The following is a 17,219-nucleotide window of genomic DNA, read 5'->3' as shown; positions in this document are numbered from 1 at the left end:
GGAGGGGTTCGGCTTGTTTTTCCACTTCTTCTCGTGCCCTGCCTGTCCCGACGACTATGCGCGACAACAGTATGGGTTGGCACGGCAATGGTGAAGAAGAGTCACTGTCGGGATCGAGAGCGCAGCTGCTGGTTTAATCATTTTCTGGTATTGAATGGCAGGGCGGCAATGTCATGGTTGTGTACGGCTAAATCCGCTCATTGTTACGCATGCCATTTGTTGCTTGGTTTTCTCAACCCGTTTGAGTTTGGGACGAGTAGATTGCGATTGGATGGACGCTAACAGGGTTAGGCAGTGCTGCGCTGACAGCGGCGGTGGCGGCAGCGGCAGCAACAGAGATAGCAGCGGTCATTAGAAACAAGCATGATCGCGCTACTTGAAGCATGACTGTGAGAGGAAATAGCTGCGTTGACGATGTTAGGTAGGTATGTTGATTACGTTGTAAGCGTTTCTAGGTCTTTAGTTTTTTTTAGTTTTTTGTTTACTTGCTTACGTGGCACGCTTACGGTGAGAGGAGGTATGATACGGCGCGTGCGGACAGCCCAACCCTGCAAGAAGTAACTGTATTGGGACAGGGGCGTCAGCAGCACCTGAACTGCGCGGTTCCACGGCAGCAGCCGCAACGCCACAATTGCGCTGGCAACGAAGAGTTTCGGATCAAGCTAGGCCAGGATTTTCTGTGGCTTTTCGATTATAGGCTGTACTCCTGTCCTTCGTCCTTTTGAGAGGCTTTAGATTGATTTCAGCCGATGGTCGCCGGCATCTGGGTTAGCTGTAGCTAGGAGGCCGTGATTATTAGTGTTCGCCTAGTAGGGGGAGATATAGGCACGCACATCGTCCATTCTTCCTAACGTTTTGTGCCGACTCCCTGGCTTGCTGGTACGCATGGTGCGCAACCTGGCTTGGTGGTGGTGGTGGTGCCGGCATGGTGGCCCCGGTGGATGGGGGAAACATGGCTGCGCGTCCTACCCAACGTACCTACTGTGGCGATGTGTATTTACACCATCTCTCCTCCCATAGCTCTCGCATCTTAGCTATTAAGTTAGGGGGAAACCGGCTGCCCAGCCGCGGGCAACATAGTGTGCACACATCACGATGGTGTGCACTGGTATGGGAGCGGGAGAGGAGCGGGAGGGAAGAGGAACGGTAATTCTACAGTTGCTTGGCCTTGCCCGGGGCTTCATCCTTATCCGGAGCACAAGGAGAAGAGGGAGAGTCCCCAACTGGGCCCTCGTGCCCTCTCCTTTTTCTCTCCACTCTTCTGTTCCTATCGTTTCCATAAATCCTAATGTCCTGGAATAGTGCCCGGGACGCTTTGGATGGGCCTGAAGCCCGTATGGTGCGGCCGAATCGAAATTGACACCTCCCGTGTCTCTTCGCGTGCAGATGTTGTAATGTGTGTTGTACAACATCTTGTCCTGCATACGGCAGGCCGGTGCTTTCGATAGCTGACGTCTACGCACATGTCTGCTTTCAGATTAAGACGGCACATGCGTGTCCCTGCCCGTATGTGTTTTCGGAGACGGCAGGTGGTGATGGACGTCTTTCGGCGGCCAGCAAAGCATCATCCTTCTTGATGGCATGATTTGACATGCCATGGCGGAGCGCTCTCAAACAGCTACCTTTTTAGCTTTTTGCCTCATTCATTTCCGTTGATTTCTGGACGTAATTCTCATCCAAATAGAATTAGGAATGGCGCATTACGCGCATAAGGTTATGGGTTGCGGTTATGGTATGTGCTGCGATGATCGGTATGGTTGAGATAATATGCTGTATGCATTCAGGATCGTAATCGACGCTTAAGAATCCTTTTTTGTTTTCATATGGTGTCCTTTTGGGGGTATCCAGACAGGCGAATGGGGACCTGATGTGGGTCGGTCGGTATTTAATTATGAGAAGGAGACAAAGGCTCTACCACGGGGTCGATGTCCAAAGGCTGCCTCGGTACTGCTAAATTGTTCTCAGCAAGGCCCTTAGTATTGGGCTCACCGGGCTCTATGGAGTTATAGCTGAATACAGTATAATATCTGATCAACACTGAATGTGCTAAAATTACTCTCAGCCACGAGTCATCGCCGTTATGCATGGCCCCCGTCAGCGTTGAAACCATCGCACACATCAGTTTTACGACTCGTGACCTTACATGTATAGTCGTTGGCTTGGTGACACGGCTGTCTGTCCTTTTACGTCAGTTTACGGCAAAACAAAGGATTAAAAGGATCTCAAGGAAAAAACGCACATCGTAGCCTAAGGATATGTCTATCCTAGAACACTCTGACATGCCGCGGCCGAAACAAAAGCCAAACAGCGCAGCCCCGTCAGAACCCCAAAATGGTATTCCGAGTCGTATTGTGGGTCGTGCGTAGTTCAGCCTCCGCTGAAAAAGAGACGCTTCAATTCTTCCCAGACAGATCTGCATGCGCGATCTATTGTTGCCATATCCAGGAGACGGCGTTGCAACTTCTTTACCAGTACGAACTAAGTGACAGGTCCCACGTTAAGCCGCCCAGCCACGCCATGATTAAGAAAATCGCAGGTCATGGGGTTGTTCCATAATGACTGGGCTCGTGCGCAGTGCGGTATCTCCTTTTTTACAGGCTTTTAGGCGTTCAGGTCTTGCCCTTGCACCACCCTAACACCCTCAGCCACGTAACACACACACGAACTTGATTACTACAGAAAAATAGCACTAACAGCGCGCCACAGTGATGATAATGATGACTTTGCAGCCAAAACGACGGCAACGCCTCTCTTTCCACAACTCATGCCGCCGAGGCCACAGGACTGACAACAGAACCCTGGCTAGTTGATAGGCAAAGTAAACTACAAACAGATGCCCACATCCACTGGATTGGGTCAGCTGCAGAAGGTAATACTCCCGGCCACGCGCGTGAACACGCCCGTGCAGGGATGAATCTTCCCAAGGGCATCCTCGGCCGCCCCTCGCCCTTGCTGCCTTTGCTGTATCGCTATTTTGCACACAAGTCCGCTTTGTGCGCGAACGCACACGCGCGCAATGGAAGAGCTAAGCCAGTGCTGTTACTACATCTGACAGCCCAGTTGCTGTCTCTATTGCTGAAAGTTGCTGAAAGTTGAGAGAGGAAGGAAAAATACAGGCTCACGCCGCGGCTGGTTTGAAGTTATATGCAGTTATGTGCGGTCGGACTCTGCCACAACAGTTGCAGTCGAATGCGTCAGTGCTGGTGCCGTAACCCTCCGCCTCGGCCGGCTGCGGATGTTGATGTTGCTGGTACTGCTGCCATATCTCAACCTGAAGCGTGTCGGCGGGACGCCGCATTCATGCCTACGATGGGAATATAGGATGGCCGTTACATGAACATTGCTCGTGCCATGATTGGCGGTGAGAAATAAGAGTACAGCAGTTCCGCGAGAGCAAAGACAACCAGCAGATACACAAGCTGCATATGTAGACACGCACGCACAGATGGCGCAACAGCTGCTCCAATTCCGCGGCCGCCGAGATGCGGCCCCGTTGTTAGCCATGTAAGCCATGCCCGCCTGTCCGAACCCTCTGCCAACCCACCATCTGGCCTACCCTTATCGTCGCCCTCCTCTCCCCCATCCGTGCAACTCTTTTTGTGTAGCTGCTGCTGCTGCGGTTCCTGGTGATGGTGGTTGTGATGTTGTTGTTGTTGATGCTGTTGTTGCTGGTGGTGGTGGCGTCCTCGACCGGTACAGCCATTGACCTCGGCCCTAGCCAGGCGGGTGGCCTCCTCGCGGTCAGCGCGTCGGGCAGAAAGGGCCGCATCCAGGTCGGGACGTGGAAATATCTGCGGATGCGGGAAGTGCGCCGGTGGCCGCAGCTCGCTGGCTGAAGAGACACGTAGACAGGCATGTAATCACCCCGCCCTCGCCGTGGCCGTCAGCTTGGTCGCAACTTGTAGCACGCCCCCAACGATGCCCCATGTCATTGAACCCTTCCTACCTCCATCCCCACCACGCTTCCCCAGAATTACATACATACATACACACACATATACATATATACGTTTCCCACCAACGCGGGATCGCTCACCTTCTGGACGAGGCTGTCCAGCAGCGTGTCGTAGACCAGTCGATGGTGGTCGAAGGGACTGGGTCCCAGCACCACCCCGCACCCCGCCACGGGACACACGTTGTGGTTCCCACCAATGTCGACCCGGGCCTCTATGCAATCGTAACAGTCTGCACAGGCCAGCCGATCGGTCGCATCGCGGGACAGAGTTGCAATGGTAAAGGATAGGAGTTATGGCGGTGACGAGCGGGCTGCAGGATTACAGATTGGGGAGGATTGTAAAAGGCTTTTCCAGTGCCGTTCCCTACGGCTAGATCCCCATTCCCCGCTCCGCGGTGCGTCGTCCTGGATCATTTTGCGAGCTCATTCCCTTTCCAGCCTTCACAAACACCCAGCCAGAAGGGAATCGGTCAACAGGTAAAGCATGTCCCAACCACATCCAGCGTTCCTGCCTCTTCTCTTGCCTGCCCACTTGCATGCCCAAAATTATGCTATTGCTCAAGGCCTCAGGCCCCCGAAGAAAGCAACACTTAACAGGTGTGCCCGCACTCCAGGGAGGCGATGGCCTCTTGAAGCAGCTGATGACAAAGGGCGCAGGAAAGACAGGCGACCAGTGAAGTGCGGGGCCGGTCCTGCGGCACGGAAGCACGGACAGGGCCGAGCATTTCATGGGGAAGGGAGAGAATTTTAGGGGTTGTTCCTATGGAAGAAAAAGGAAAAATGTGAAGTTGCTGAGTCGTGCGGCTGCTATTTTGTATTTCGCCGTACTTACCTGGTAATCGTCGGGGTCCAACGTCGCGCGGGGCTGCGGCTGCCACCAGTCCGGCTGCGAAACATCTAGACTATGTTCTTGTGGGACCCCTGCGGCACCCGAGCCCAGCGGGCCCGAGCTCTGCGGTTACAGAAAATCGGTGCTGGGGTCGGGGGGATACGATATCGGACAGGGCGCTTAAGTAAATCGAAATTTTCACTAGGATATGTCAGAAGTGTAGAATACGTACCAGAAAAAGTCTTTCATGGCCTCGCCTACGCCGCTTACAGTCGTGACGTCCCTCGGCTGTCTCGGCATTCTGCGTCAGCTCTTGAATTGCCTGTGTCTGGCTGCCCATAAGTTGCTGGACCTCATCTGTAGAGGGCGTTGTTGGCGATAATAATGCCAGTCTGGGAAAAATTCGGCTCAAAAAGGTGGCAGGGCTTCCAACGCTTGCATGCTTCCTCTTCCCAGCAGCCACGTTCCGGCTGGGAGAGTCGGGCGCCAGGATTGCTACGGTACCAGTTACTTTTTAGCATTAGGCGTCCTATAGTCTTGGTTAACCTGCAGAACAGACCGCAATTCATTGCTTTCGCGCCAGTACAGTACGTCGTATTACGGAACCATCGGCAGCAGAATTTCCGTTAGGACAATTAATCCTTTGACGATTTTCACAATATAAACAATTTTCGATGAAGCCCCCGTCCGCGTGCTTCGGAAAGCTCCTCTCACTTCACCGAGGTCCTCTCCTTGCAGCGATAACGCCCGTCTCACCAACCGCAATCCCTGCCCTACCACGCGCGCCCATTCATTCTGCAGCGATTCGCTGCATCCTCTCTTCCAGCAACACCCAATCATCTTCTGACAAGCCGGGCCAAGAACCATCCTCCTCCGCACCTTCGCCTCCCCTGCACTCCTTGCTTCTTACCAGCCCCGCAGCACCCGCACCCGCACCCGCACCCGCGCTGAAGTCCTCAAAGACCGTATCAGCGACACGACCAACAGCTACTTCTGAATCCCGACCCCGTTCGTGTTCCTCGACTTCAATCTTAAGCTCGGATCCCTGGCAAATGCTATCTCGCTATCGCAGCGTATCCGTCATGTCGCTACCAGGATACAGCAACAACCCGGTGGAGCGGTTCGAGGAGGAGGCGGAACACCGCCGCTGGCTGCTGCAAGAGCGGACCGGCGGCCCCGACAACCTCCGTACGGCACTGCGGCTTTGGGACGGCCCACTGGTGGGCATCGCCCACCAGGCAAGGCAGTACGACACATAGCAGTACGACACACATTGGCTCTCTACCAGGATTGCCCTGTTGTCTAATTTTTTATAACCCAGAGACGGAATTGGGATGAGCATTGCCATGCACTGACGTCGTGAGGGACGAGGCTCACATCCCATACGAGAGCGTTCGCGCCTGGTCACTTCACGCCTGCTGGACTCTCACCCTGTTGGAACAACTATCACATATTTCGCACATCATCCCCACCTCCCGTTACCGGAAAATTAAAAAAAATAAAAATATATATTGAAAAAGCCATCATGGACACTTTTGCACCACAGCACCACGGGGCGGCCTGTCTTGGATGGCGGTCGCGGCACGTTCTGTTTTCGCCAAAATGTACTGCACCCTGCCGTACATGTCTTATCGACATCCTTTCCCTTTCTGGGCTTTTCGTGCTTTGGGGTGTGGTATGATAAGGACGGCCAATTCTTGGCGCTGGAAGAGGGCCCGGAGGCGGCGGAGGCGGTCCAGGCACCTCCCCGGGACCTGGCCCAGGTGTGTGTGTGGGGGGGATGGGGGGTGTTGGTGGGGGGTGGGGGGGGTGCATTCATTTCTTTGTGTTAAAGTAGTAGGGTAGTGCATACAGGCGAGCCAAGCTGGGCCGTGTTTGGACTCTCCAATCGGCATTGCGATTAACCGATCCGGACAGCAGCAGCAACAGCAAAGTCGGATCTGCGGATTGGAAAATATGTGAGGGGTAAATGTTAAAAGAAAATTAAGATATGCGCCCACATACAATTGGCCACATGGTTTGGATTCTGCTTCTCTTTCCCACCCCGCCAAAACTCCCCCCGTGGACTACCCCGCTTATCATCACCACCACCAGCATGCGGACGGGAGCACACAATTGTAAACCGCAATGACCATTTTCGACGGCTTCCCTTCCCTCCTTTCCTCCCTCCTTAGATCGGCAGTTAGCAGTTGGCAGTTGACAGTTGCTCGTCTTCATTTTTTGTATGTACACCGGCAGTTGGCCGTTTGCCCGTGTTTATATGTATATGATTTTTATCCTAACTCCCATTAAGTTCTGTCAATCCATCTTTTCGCTCTTTCCCCCGGCTGCTGCCGTCCTCAGGGCCTCGCCCAGGACCTAGACCTCCTTTTGGGCCTTGCAGAGCTGACTCGGCAAGTGCTGTACGGCGGGTACGGCAGCGAATCGGACTTCAACGTTGTACCTATAATCCTGGAGCCTCGGCTCACCGAAGCCCCGCCGTCGGAACCGAGCCTGCTGACATCTGGGGTCACGTCACTGCTACAGCCACCACTGCAAGAGACCTCAGCGACGGCGGCGGTCCTACAGGAAATGGCTAACACGCGAGGCGCCGGGTGGGACGGCAGTAGCAGCGGTCGCAGTAGCGGCAACAGCGACGGTTGGTGGTCGTTGGAGGCGGCGATGGCAACGCCGCTGAGTTGGAAGGAGGTGGCGGCCAGCCTGGGTTTGGTTCCGGAGCTGGCTTCTCGAGTGGTACCACCACAGCACTTCGACAGCCAAGAGGCATTTCTGAGGTGAGCGTTACGAGACATAGGCAAGCACTGAGTGCTTTGCTTTTCCGACTAATAATTCGCCTCCGAGTCGTTGAATGGGTTCATTGAGGCCCTTGTTGGGCTGCCGCACCTTGTGCTTTTTACTTACGGTGACCTATTATACAGACATAAAGACAGACAGAAACGTGCATATAGACGAAACGTGGGCGTTAGGGAAATATCGATTTGCCGGACCCATTTCCTGCCGATCTCCTCTCTGCTGACCCCCTCCCTCGGGTCGTATCATCCGTTTATCATCTCCTTGCCGATGTTGCCGTGAGTGCAGCCACGTAATGCTCAAACACATCAGTAAGCTGGAGGGCGGGGAGGAGGAGGGGCTGAACATGGAGGAGGATGCGGCGGCGGCGGCTGAGGAGAGGGGGGCGCCAACAGAACCACGGGTCATTCTTCCTCCCAAGGGCGCCAAGGTGGCCGCAGCCCCCGCAGGCCCCGCAGCCATACCAGCCGCCGCCGCCGCCGCTAGTTGCAGCGACTCTGCCCTACAGCCCGGCGAAGGGCGAGAGGTTGCGGGCACAGGCATTGAGCATCATCAGCAACAGCAGCAGCCGACGGGGGCGGCGGCCATGGCCGCGGCGATGCGGGCTCTTAGCGAGGCTGTCGTCTTCCCTGGCGGGTTGCTGCAGGTGGTGTTGGGCTCGGAGGAGCTCGGGTGGAACCCCATACCGCTGCTGTGGGTGGGTAGGTCACGGCGTAGTGGGGCTATTATTGGGCTGATGACGGCGGTGGTGTGGACGTGAGGGAGTGAAGGGCACTTGGGGGGTTGTGCCCCCCGGAGGCTGAGATACCGGGAACTGAATTGCACTTGCATCCTTAAGAGGGGCAGTAAGGGGATTGGTTGATGAGGGGGTTTGGGGTAAGGGGTTTTTAAATCCTCTCCAAAAAACAAACGAAAAAATAGCGGGGGAAACGCGGGAAGAGGGTGTTACATTCTTACATCTTGTACCTATTTCAGTTGTGTTGCGGCAATCGTGGTTGATGTAAGGCGTGTTACGACTACCGAAGAGTTGTGGAACATTTCATTCATAAATATTGAGCTGTTAGCCCGTTAGGGCCGCGCCTACAATCCTTATAATCCACCATTTGGTACATAAATTCAGTCCTGTCGATTCCAGGCGCTCTGTAAGGATATATATAAAAACCTCTAACCAGCAACGGTGAAAAGAATGAAGCCACGAAGTTGCTCTTGCTAAACCTCTTACTTAGAACGTCCTTGATTGTGAAAGCGAGGCGGCGGATGGCCTTGCCACACCCGACCTTCCTCGCATCGTTTGACTGTGCTCATACACCCCAAAGCAGCTCAGCTCAGCTCAGCGTGCCGGCCCCCTAATCCGGTGAGGGCACACACACACATACACATACACTCACACACACTCTATCTCTATCTCCGTATTTCGTACACAATAATCCACCTCCCACTAACCGCCGCGCTAATCCCAGGCGACTAGGGCACGTCATGCGACTTTGCGCCTTTCCAGGATATCAATATTGGATCCTGGATTGCTCCGCGTTGGATCCTAAAGAAAGGATTGGATCCTGTAAGCTGCGCTAGATCCTAAAGATACGAAAGCATCCCGTCGGCGCGTGAACCCATAAAGAATTCATCCCAGAGCCCAAACTGTTGCACCAAGAGGGAGGGCAGAAACATGGCCCTCCCTCCGTACGTCATGTAAATTACTAGCTAACGGCATATACAAAACGTCACAACATTACCAAAAGCCAGATTTCAGCCCTTCGGAGTTTATAAGGATGGCAGGGAGATTACTGTGCCCCTCGTACAAGCAAACTAACAACACCTGGTTGTGCGCATCTCATTATTATGCTTCATACCGCAGCCGCCGGAAAACAAAACGGTGTTGAGGTAGGGGCTTGATCCCGCGACGCCCATCATCGGCTTGAGCAAAGAAGGTTTATACCTTTATCAAGACGGTTCAAAAGGCGGACATCCTCAGCCATCTGATGCTGGCATCCATGCGAAGGCATTATTTAAAGGATGGTGCGTTAGCGCGATTGATTCCTAAGAAACGTTGTTATGAGAGGTCGAAAAACCGACGCGCGCCGGCGGTGGTAAAGCCAGCGCAAACCTCTTCTCTCCGTTCATACTCAGGCATCGAATGCGACGTGTCTGTTCGAACTCTAAACCATGGCTGCAAACTAGCAAAGTGGTGAGTGAGTATGTAGTCGTGAATGCATATCTTGGCCCCAGGACAGATTGCACTCCACACGCACATGGCATCTCGGTGCTGGTGGTGGTGGTGGTGGTGGTGGTGGTGAGGGGCCTCAGCTGGGCCTCAAGGGGCCCAAGCGTGGGCTGCCAGACGGTTATTATTGTTGTTGTAATTTAGGGTTGTTGTTGGTGTAATAAAGGAAAGGATCTACAGCAGCAGCCCGCAGCTTTCCAGGGACTAGGTCGTACAGATGGTACTAGCATCTTGTTGCTGCATTGACAGCAGCTACAGCAAAACAGCATACATGGACAGCAATGGCAGCAAAAAGCATTGGCAGGAGCTAAAGTAGTAGCGGCGGCAGCAGCAGCAGCAGCAGCACTGATGGGTAGTAGCCGCTGTAGCTATATGCTGCAGCTGCAGTAGCCGCTGTATTCTAAGAGGGCTAGGGCAGTCTAGGCGCCTTCCAGAAACAACACGGGAAAGCTCATCCCGTCAGGATCAGGCTTTAACTGACGGCTCCCACCGCTCGTGCCACTGGTGGAACTTGCAGCTTCACTTCCCCATGCAGGCTCCCTCATCATCAACACCATCAACGGAAACCAGCTAGGAAAGAAACCAAAACATTTTCGGCGGGAAAGTCCGAAACCTAAGGAAAGCGAACTTTGTCGCATTAAGCCATATCATCATATGACAACATGTCAGTACAAGTACGAAACGTCTCAGGTTGCATGGACCTACTTGGTCGTACGACATTAAGCGGTACGACAAGTACAATCGCCGCCGGTGGACATGGCCACGGTGTAGGGCGTAAAAGGATAAGGCCCTGCACGTCGGTCCTAATTTCGTAAGGATAAGACAACTACTTGCTGTACACGATCGTACACTAGTCTTGATGATATCGTCCCAACAGCATGCCAACCCGAAACATGGACCCATTATCCAACGCGCAAACACCTACTTGGGAATTGCATTCACTTCCTCCTTTGCAACGTTTGGGGGGAGGCGGTGTCGAAAGCCATACACGTATTACCCCGCACACCACCAGGATGGAAGCTCAGCCATACGGGAGCCATAGGGTAAACGACCTGGGCACCATACATGCACTGTATGTTTACCGTACACGTGCCGTACACGTGCCGTACACGTGACATATTATGCAGTCTACAGAAAGAAGGAATTGTTCTAGCCTCTTAAACAAGTCCGTTATGCCTTTTCTTACGGTACATGCAATCGTACTAGAGCCAATTGTCGTACAATATGCTTAACCAGATCGCCATCTCGTCTCGTCTCATCCCCCATTGATTTCCTCAACACAAACGCAATGATGTCGTACAGGCCAAGCCATGCATGCGGCTGCGCAATGTTTTTTTTTCTCGCCGAAACATATATGCGTGCGCGCACGCACACACCATGCCGTACACATACATGCATACATACATACATACAGATACACCCTTGGTAAATACTTTACCCTCAAAACTAGGGCAACAGAGATGAACACGCGCATTATACCGCCTTTCAAGCTCTCTCTCATGCCTCGCAAAACGCCTACATATATAGCATATGTTGCGACGCAGCCCTCCCTCCAGCTTCCCTCTTAAGACTGCCTGCCTGCCTTCTTCTCCCCTCCCCGGCCCTCCGAGAATGCACAGCCATCCCGCACTCGTACTCTCCCGCACTCGTTCTCCCGCGCCGCTCTCCTGCACCGGTTCCACTTTCCTCAAATCCCTGACCACGAGGCCACAAGGCCACGAGGCCATCAGCAACCCGCAGCCGCCGTACACTCCTAATGGTATTGCAATCAACACACCACATTTACATACATACGTATATACGTACACACCTGAAAACGCATGATCAAAAAACCAAATCGAACTAAAAAAATGGCCTAGCCACGCCGCCGCCGCTGCCGCCCATGGCATTTCGCACGCATACAGCAGCACACCGGCAGTACCGCATAGTGCACAGCTGACATTTTTTGTTTCCATTTCCTCTCTCAGTTTCAATATAAAACATCGTTCCGCGCATCTATTCCCCCACAGGCGCTAGCCGGCGCCCCCCCCCAACCACACCAAAAATTCAAACGATTTTTTCTCTTCTCGTAATCGCTGTGGAAGTGGCACTGCGCGGAAAGTTGGCCGCGAAGCACTGCCTTATTTTTTGGATACCAACAAGCTGCAACGATATGGATTGCGTTCGGGGCTTGTCCAAAATACGACACAGCCATTCGCGTCTTCCGAGCCCAGGATGGGGCCCCGCACCAAAGGGTGTCGATGGATCCTGAACAGGATACAAATCTGATTCAATGCTTTAGAGATGTCGACGTTCTAGAATCTTGCAGAGGCTCAAGAGGCAATGGAGTGTACGGCGGGTTACGCTCCAAAACCCACAGGCATGCACGTCCCAAGGCACGCATCCCGCTATACGCCCACAGTCGTTTACGCCGGCGAAACTAATCTTCTTCCGGTCACTTCCAAAAAAGCCAAACCACACACGTCTCTCTAACGTGGGGCAGATACGTATTAAGACACGGATATGGCCCAACGCGTCCTGTACTCAAGCCACCTGCGCCGTAAGCAGCGCCTGGAAGCGGCCGCCGCCGCCGCCGCCGCCGCCCGCCGCAGTGGCAGCACTCGGAGAAGGAAGGGCTGTAGCAGCAATAGCAGCACCCCGCGGCGAAAAGGCTGGCAGCTGTTGCATAGCGTTAGCGCGCGACCCTGTAGGAGCCCCCCGCCCGCCGATGCCGCCAAGGCTACCTAACGGGCGGCTGGCACCGCCGCCGCCGGCAGCGGCGCTCGTACCAAAGGCCGTACCAGGCCCAGCGGCAGCGCTCGCCGCTGGCATTGATGACCTGACGGCAACGCCCATAAGAGCCGTCGCACCGCCAGCAGCACCGACACCGACACCGACGCCGCCGCTAGCGCCAGCGCCAGCGCTGCCACGCGATGCCGTACTTGGTGTCCGTACTACCTGACTAGTCTGCTCCTCCAACTGTTCAGTTGCGGACCTCCCGATCGCCCGATGTGTGATGCCGCTGACGGAGCCCATCTGGGTAGGCTCTCTAGGTAGTTGCGACTGTGACGGCGTCCTTTTGATTGTCAACCCTACAGGTGATGTTGCTGCTGCTGCTGCTGCTGTTGTTGATGTATCTTTCACCAAGCTGCCGGCTGTAGATTTTGGGACCGCGGGCCAGGCCACGGTTGTTATAGGATCGGTACGGCGGTACGGCGGATCCTCAACCGCCAACTGACGCGACGGGTTCGCATTTGTATACGGCAACTGAACTGATGTGCGTCTCAATTGCTGTTGCTGCTGTTGTAGCTGTAGTTGTTGTAGCAGTAGCTGCTGCTGCTGTTGGGAGTCATTACTAAAGGAAGCGCGCAAACAGGAGCTGCCGCCGCCACCGACCTGCCGGCTCAGCCTCGTGCCGTACATTGTACCGGCTGACGGCGACATTGCGCCGGACCCGTTGGGGGATGGCGCGTCTGCTCCCCGGGGCCCCCGGCTCATGGTTTGCGACATAGAAACTGACGGCCGTAAGCCATTATGGGGCTGCTGGTGCTGTGATTGCTCCTCGGTTAATAGGAAGAGCGGTTGACGGTTGGCGGTTGGACTGGAGACGGACTGGCCGTGCAGCGTCAGGTGCTGCTGCGGCGGTGGCGACGGCTCAAGGCCGCTTGAAGCCCAGCGCATCAGAGAGGAAATGCGGCCGGCGGGATGGCTTGCGAATTTGGTGCTTTCGGAGCCCGGAGAGCTGGTGGAGCCGCCGCCGCCGCCGCCGCCGCCGCCCGCGGCCGGGGCCGGGGCACCGCCGCCGTGCGGCCGAAAGAAGCCCTGCAGGAAGCTGCCGGCGCGCCTGTGCGGTGACGGCGGCGGTGCTGCCGCTGCTGATACAGCCGCGGACCGTGGCTCAGGGTCCTCGGCTGCGATCCCGTCGAAGGTGGCGGTGGCAGCGGCGGCGGGGCCTCCCATGGTGCCCCGGGTGGGGCTCGACAAAGAAGGCGGCCCGCTGGGGGGTTGTCGAAACACCAGCGTGCGGTCCGACGTGGCGGTGATGCGTCGCTGCAAACTCTTGTGTAGTCGGCCGTGTGCGGCAATGCCGACGGTGGCGGCGCCGTTGCCCCATTGCTCGTCGGCTCCCTCCACAGCGGAGCCGCCGCCGCCGCTACCATCCCCGGCAGAAGGCGCTGCCTCGACGCCACCGCCTGCCAGCCGCCGCCGTCGACGCAACGCCTCAAGCTTGTCGTACTTCCCGCACGACGCCAGCAGACTCGCCAGACTGCTGACGCACGCCAGCGTCTCTGGGTGGTTGACGCCCAGCGCCTGCTCCCGACCCGCCAGCGCCCTGCCGTACAACGTCTCAGCCTCGTCGTACTTGCCGCGGCACACCAGCACGCCCGCTAGGCCGCCCGCCGACGTTAGCGTGTCGTGATGCGACTCACCCAGTAGCTGCTCACGACCCCCCAGCGCCCGCCGGTGCAGTTGCTCGGCCTCGTCGTACTTTCCCGCCGCTGCCAGCGCCGCCGCCAGGTCACTCATCGCCGCCAGCGTGTCGCGATGGTCGCCACCCAGCGCCGCCTCCCTGCCTTTCAGAGCTCGTCTGTACAGCTGCTCGGCCTCCTCGTACTTTCCACGCGCGACAAGCACGCCCGCCAGCGCACCGGCGCTGGCGAGAGTGTCAAGATGATCAAAACCCAGTGCCGCGCCGCGTCCGCCCAGCGCCCGCCGGTGCAGTGCTTCGGCCTCGTCGTACTTCCCCGCCGCCGCCAGAACCTCCGCCAGTTCCGCGGCGGCTGCAAGAGTCTCGTGTCGCCCCGGGCCCAGGGCCTGTTCACGGCCTGCCACCACACGCCGGAACAGCATTTCCGCATCGTCGTACTTCCCCGCCGCTGCCAGCGCTGCCGCCAGCTCGCGTGCCGCCGTCAGCGTCTCCGGGTGCGCGGGTCCGCACAACGCCTCCCGTCCCTGAAGCGCCCGCCGGTAGAGCTGCTCGGCCTCGTCGTACTTGCGCCGCGACGCCAGCAACCCCGCCAAGCCGCTAGCCGCCGCCAATGAATCCTCATGCGCCATGCCGTACAGCTGCTCCCGGCCACCCAGCGCCCGGCGGAACAGGGCCTCCGTTTCATCGTCGTACTTTCCCGCTGCCGCCAGCAGCCCTGCCAAGTTATGCATCGCCGCGAGCGTTTCGGGGTGACCGCTGCCCTGCACCCGCTCCCGCCCCTGGAGCGCGCGCCGGTACAGCCCTTCCGCCTCGTCGTACTTTCCGCGCAGCTTAAGCAGCAACGCCAGGTTCTTCACAGATACCAGTGTGTCGATGGCGTCTGGACCTGTCGTCAGCTCCCGCCCCTGGAGCGCCCGGCGATACAGCGGCTCGGCCTCGTCGTACCGGCCACGTGACGCCATCAGACTCGCTAGGTTGTTCAAGGCAGATAGGGTGTCGCGGTGCAGATTTCCAACCGCTAACTCCAGACCAGCCAGCGCCCGACGGAACAGCGCCTCCGCCTCGTCGTACTTCCCCAGCGGCATCAGAAGTGCCGCCAGGTTGCTCGCCGCCACCAGGGTATCAGGATGGGACTCGCCCAACGTCCGCTCGCGCGCGCCGAGCGCGGCACGGAGCAGAGGCTCCGCCTCCGCCGGCCGACGCTGCAAGCGAAGAAGCCCCGCGAGCGCCGCCGCCGCCGCAATAGTGTCGCTGCTGTCGGGCCCCAACACACGCTCGTATCCTGCTAGAGCCTGACGGCCGAGCTCCTCCGCCTCCGCCATCCGGCCTTGTGTACGGCGCAGGGACGCCAGCGCCACGACCGAGGACAGCGCATCAGGGTGGTCAGTCCCCAGCACGCGAAGACGGCCCTGGAGAGCGCGCAGCAGCATCGGCTCCGCAGCCTCTAGCCGCCGCTGCGCCGCCAGTACGGCACCCAGCGCCGCCGCCGCGCGTAGTGTGTCTGGGTGTTCTGCGCCACGGATTCGTTCCCAGCCTTCCAGAGCACGCCAGCACAGCTCCTCAGCTTCATCGTACAGCTGCCGCCGCTGCCGCGGCTGGAGCTGCGCACCCGCTGTTGACGCCGCCGCCGCCGCTGCCGCCGCCGCTGCCGCCGCCGCGAGCAGCGCCGCCAGGCCGTCTACTGCCGTCAGCGTTTCCGGATCGTCGGCACCGAGCTCAGCCTCTGCACCTGCCACGTCCCGCCGCAGGAGCGCCTCCGCCTCCGCTAGCTTGCCGTACACCGTACACAACTTTGCCGTCGCCTTCAGGGCGGAGCTCAGCCCCCTCGTCCAAGGCTCCGCTGGCCCGGGCAGATGCGAAAGCGCGCTGCGAACCATTCCCTCCTTCAATCCCTGCGTTGCGGCACGCTCGAGGCTCCCGCCACCGTTCACTCCGCCTCCACTGAGGTCGAGACCGGTGCCGGCGGCGGCGGCGGTGCGAGCGGCATTGCCGTCGTTGCCGGCAGTAATGCGTCCTTGCTTCTTCCGAACGTCTGCTAGAATGCAATCCATGTCACGGCGTTCCGTTGCTTTGGCGCGGCTAAAGTCAACGTCTAGCAGGGCCTGTGAACAGCAGAGGGGGGGATGTCGTCGTCGTCGTCGGTCGCGGCGGCGGCAGCGGCGGCGATGGCAGGGAAGTCAACTTCGGCGGCATCCCATGCAGCGCCGAACGCAACACAAAGCGGCTTGCGCGCCGTACCGTGCGTACCTGTTCGAGGCGCTGGAGGTCCAGGCTGTACCACAACAATCGCAGCTTGTTGCTGCCCGATGTCCGACAGGTCGTCTGCCACGCCTCGAACAGGCACCAGGCGCGGCTAAGGGCCACGCCAGTGCTGTCGAGGACCAGCAGCGTCTCTTCGGCGGCGCCCAGCACTTCGCTGAGCGCCTGCAGATCCCGCTGCTTCTCTCCCGGATCAGCGTGTTGATTCTGTCGTAAAAAAACGAGTTGAGGAATTGATTGCGAGTTGATTGCGAGTTGAGGAGTTGAACAGGATTCGTATACACACAGAAACACGCACGCGCGGATACACACGTGCACATAGGTGCGATAGACAGTACACAAGGTGAGTTGTGGATAGATTGAAACATGACGGTTCGAACGTGATGGCGGCCCTAAGTCATGTTAAAAATCGGGAAGAATCTTTGACTAATGCAACAATGCAGCATTCAACGTTATCACTTTTGTTTTTACTTTATTTGTATTCAACTACGAAATTTCACGCGCCTGCCTCGCAACGGGCAATTGCCTACATGGGCTCGGAGGGTCCAAAAGGGCTTTTATTGTATGCCAATTAGCCATGCTACAAAAACACCAACGGTACCCACAATCGCAAAGATGTCAAACCAGCAATACACCTCCCCGGGACTCAAAAGCGGCAATGCTTCTCCACCCTCTCGTCGCCAAAGTCGTTGTTGGTCCGGAGCGAAGTGCCGGACAAGCATATCCAAAGTATCAGAAAACGGCCGCGACCAAGCAT

At 57.0% G+C, this 17,219-nt stretch overlaps 3 protein-coding genes across 3 annotated transcripts; 1 reads left to right on the top strand and 2 right to left on the bottom strand.

Annotated features, from left to right (window-relative positions):
• Positions 1-3,329: 3,329 nt before the first annotated feature.
• Positions 3,330-5,281, bottom strand: VOLCADRAFT_121205 (uncharacterized protein; the record flags this gene model as incomplete). Its single annotated transcript, XM_002953592.1, has 6 exons — positions 5,017-5,281; positions 4,788-4,907; positions 4,551-4,647; positions 4,037-4,185; positions 3,708-3,791; positions 3,330-3,419 (listed from the first exon to the last, which is right to left on the bottom strand). The coding sequence occupies exons 1-6, from the start codon at positions 5,122-5,124 to the stop codon at positions 3,330-3,332; spliced, it is 648 nt and encodes a 215-aa protein (XP_002953638.1). The 5' UTR covers positions 5,125-5,281.
• A 585-nt stretch (positions 5,282-5,866) lies between these two features.
• VOLCADRAFT_94475 (uncharacterized protein) lies at positions 5,867-9,146 on the top strand (the record flags this gene model as incomplete). Its single annotated transcript, XM_002953675.1, has 6 exons — positions 5,867-6,004; positions 6,470-6,547; positions 7,128-7,558; positions 7,863-8,271; positions 8,894-8,928; positions 9,035-9,146. 6 exons carry the CDS (start codon positions 5,867-5,869, stop codon positions 9,144-9,146), a joined length of 1,203 nt encoding a protein of 400 aa, XP_002953721.1.
• Positions 9,147-12,318: 3,172 nt separating this feature from the next.
• VOLCADRAFT_94474 (TPR-domain, kinesin-like protein) lies at positions 12,319-17,219 on the bottom strand (the record flags this gene model as incomplete). Its single annotated transcript, XM_002953591.1, has 6 exons — positions 12,319-12,410; positions 13,171-13,205; positions 13,295-15,657; positions 16,078-16,305; positions 16,451-16,669; positions 17,133-17,219. The coding sequence occupies 6 exons, from the start codon at positions 17,217-17,219 to the stop codon at positions 12,319-12,321; spliced, it is 3,024 nt and encodes a 1,007-aa protein (XP_002953637.1).

Source organism: Volvox carteri, assembly GCF_000143455.1.
Source record: "Volvox carteri f. nagariensis unplaced genomic scaffold VOLCAscaffold_37, whole genome shotgun sequence".
NCBI lineage: Eukaryota > Viridiplantae > Chlorophyta > Chlorophyceae > Chlamydomonadales > Volvocaceae > Volvox > Volvox carteri.
The sequence above is the reverse complement of the archived record's forward strand: the minus strand, read 5'-3'. Positions and strand labels throughout refer to the sequence as shown.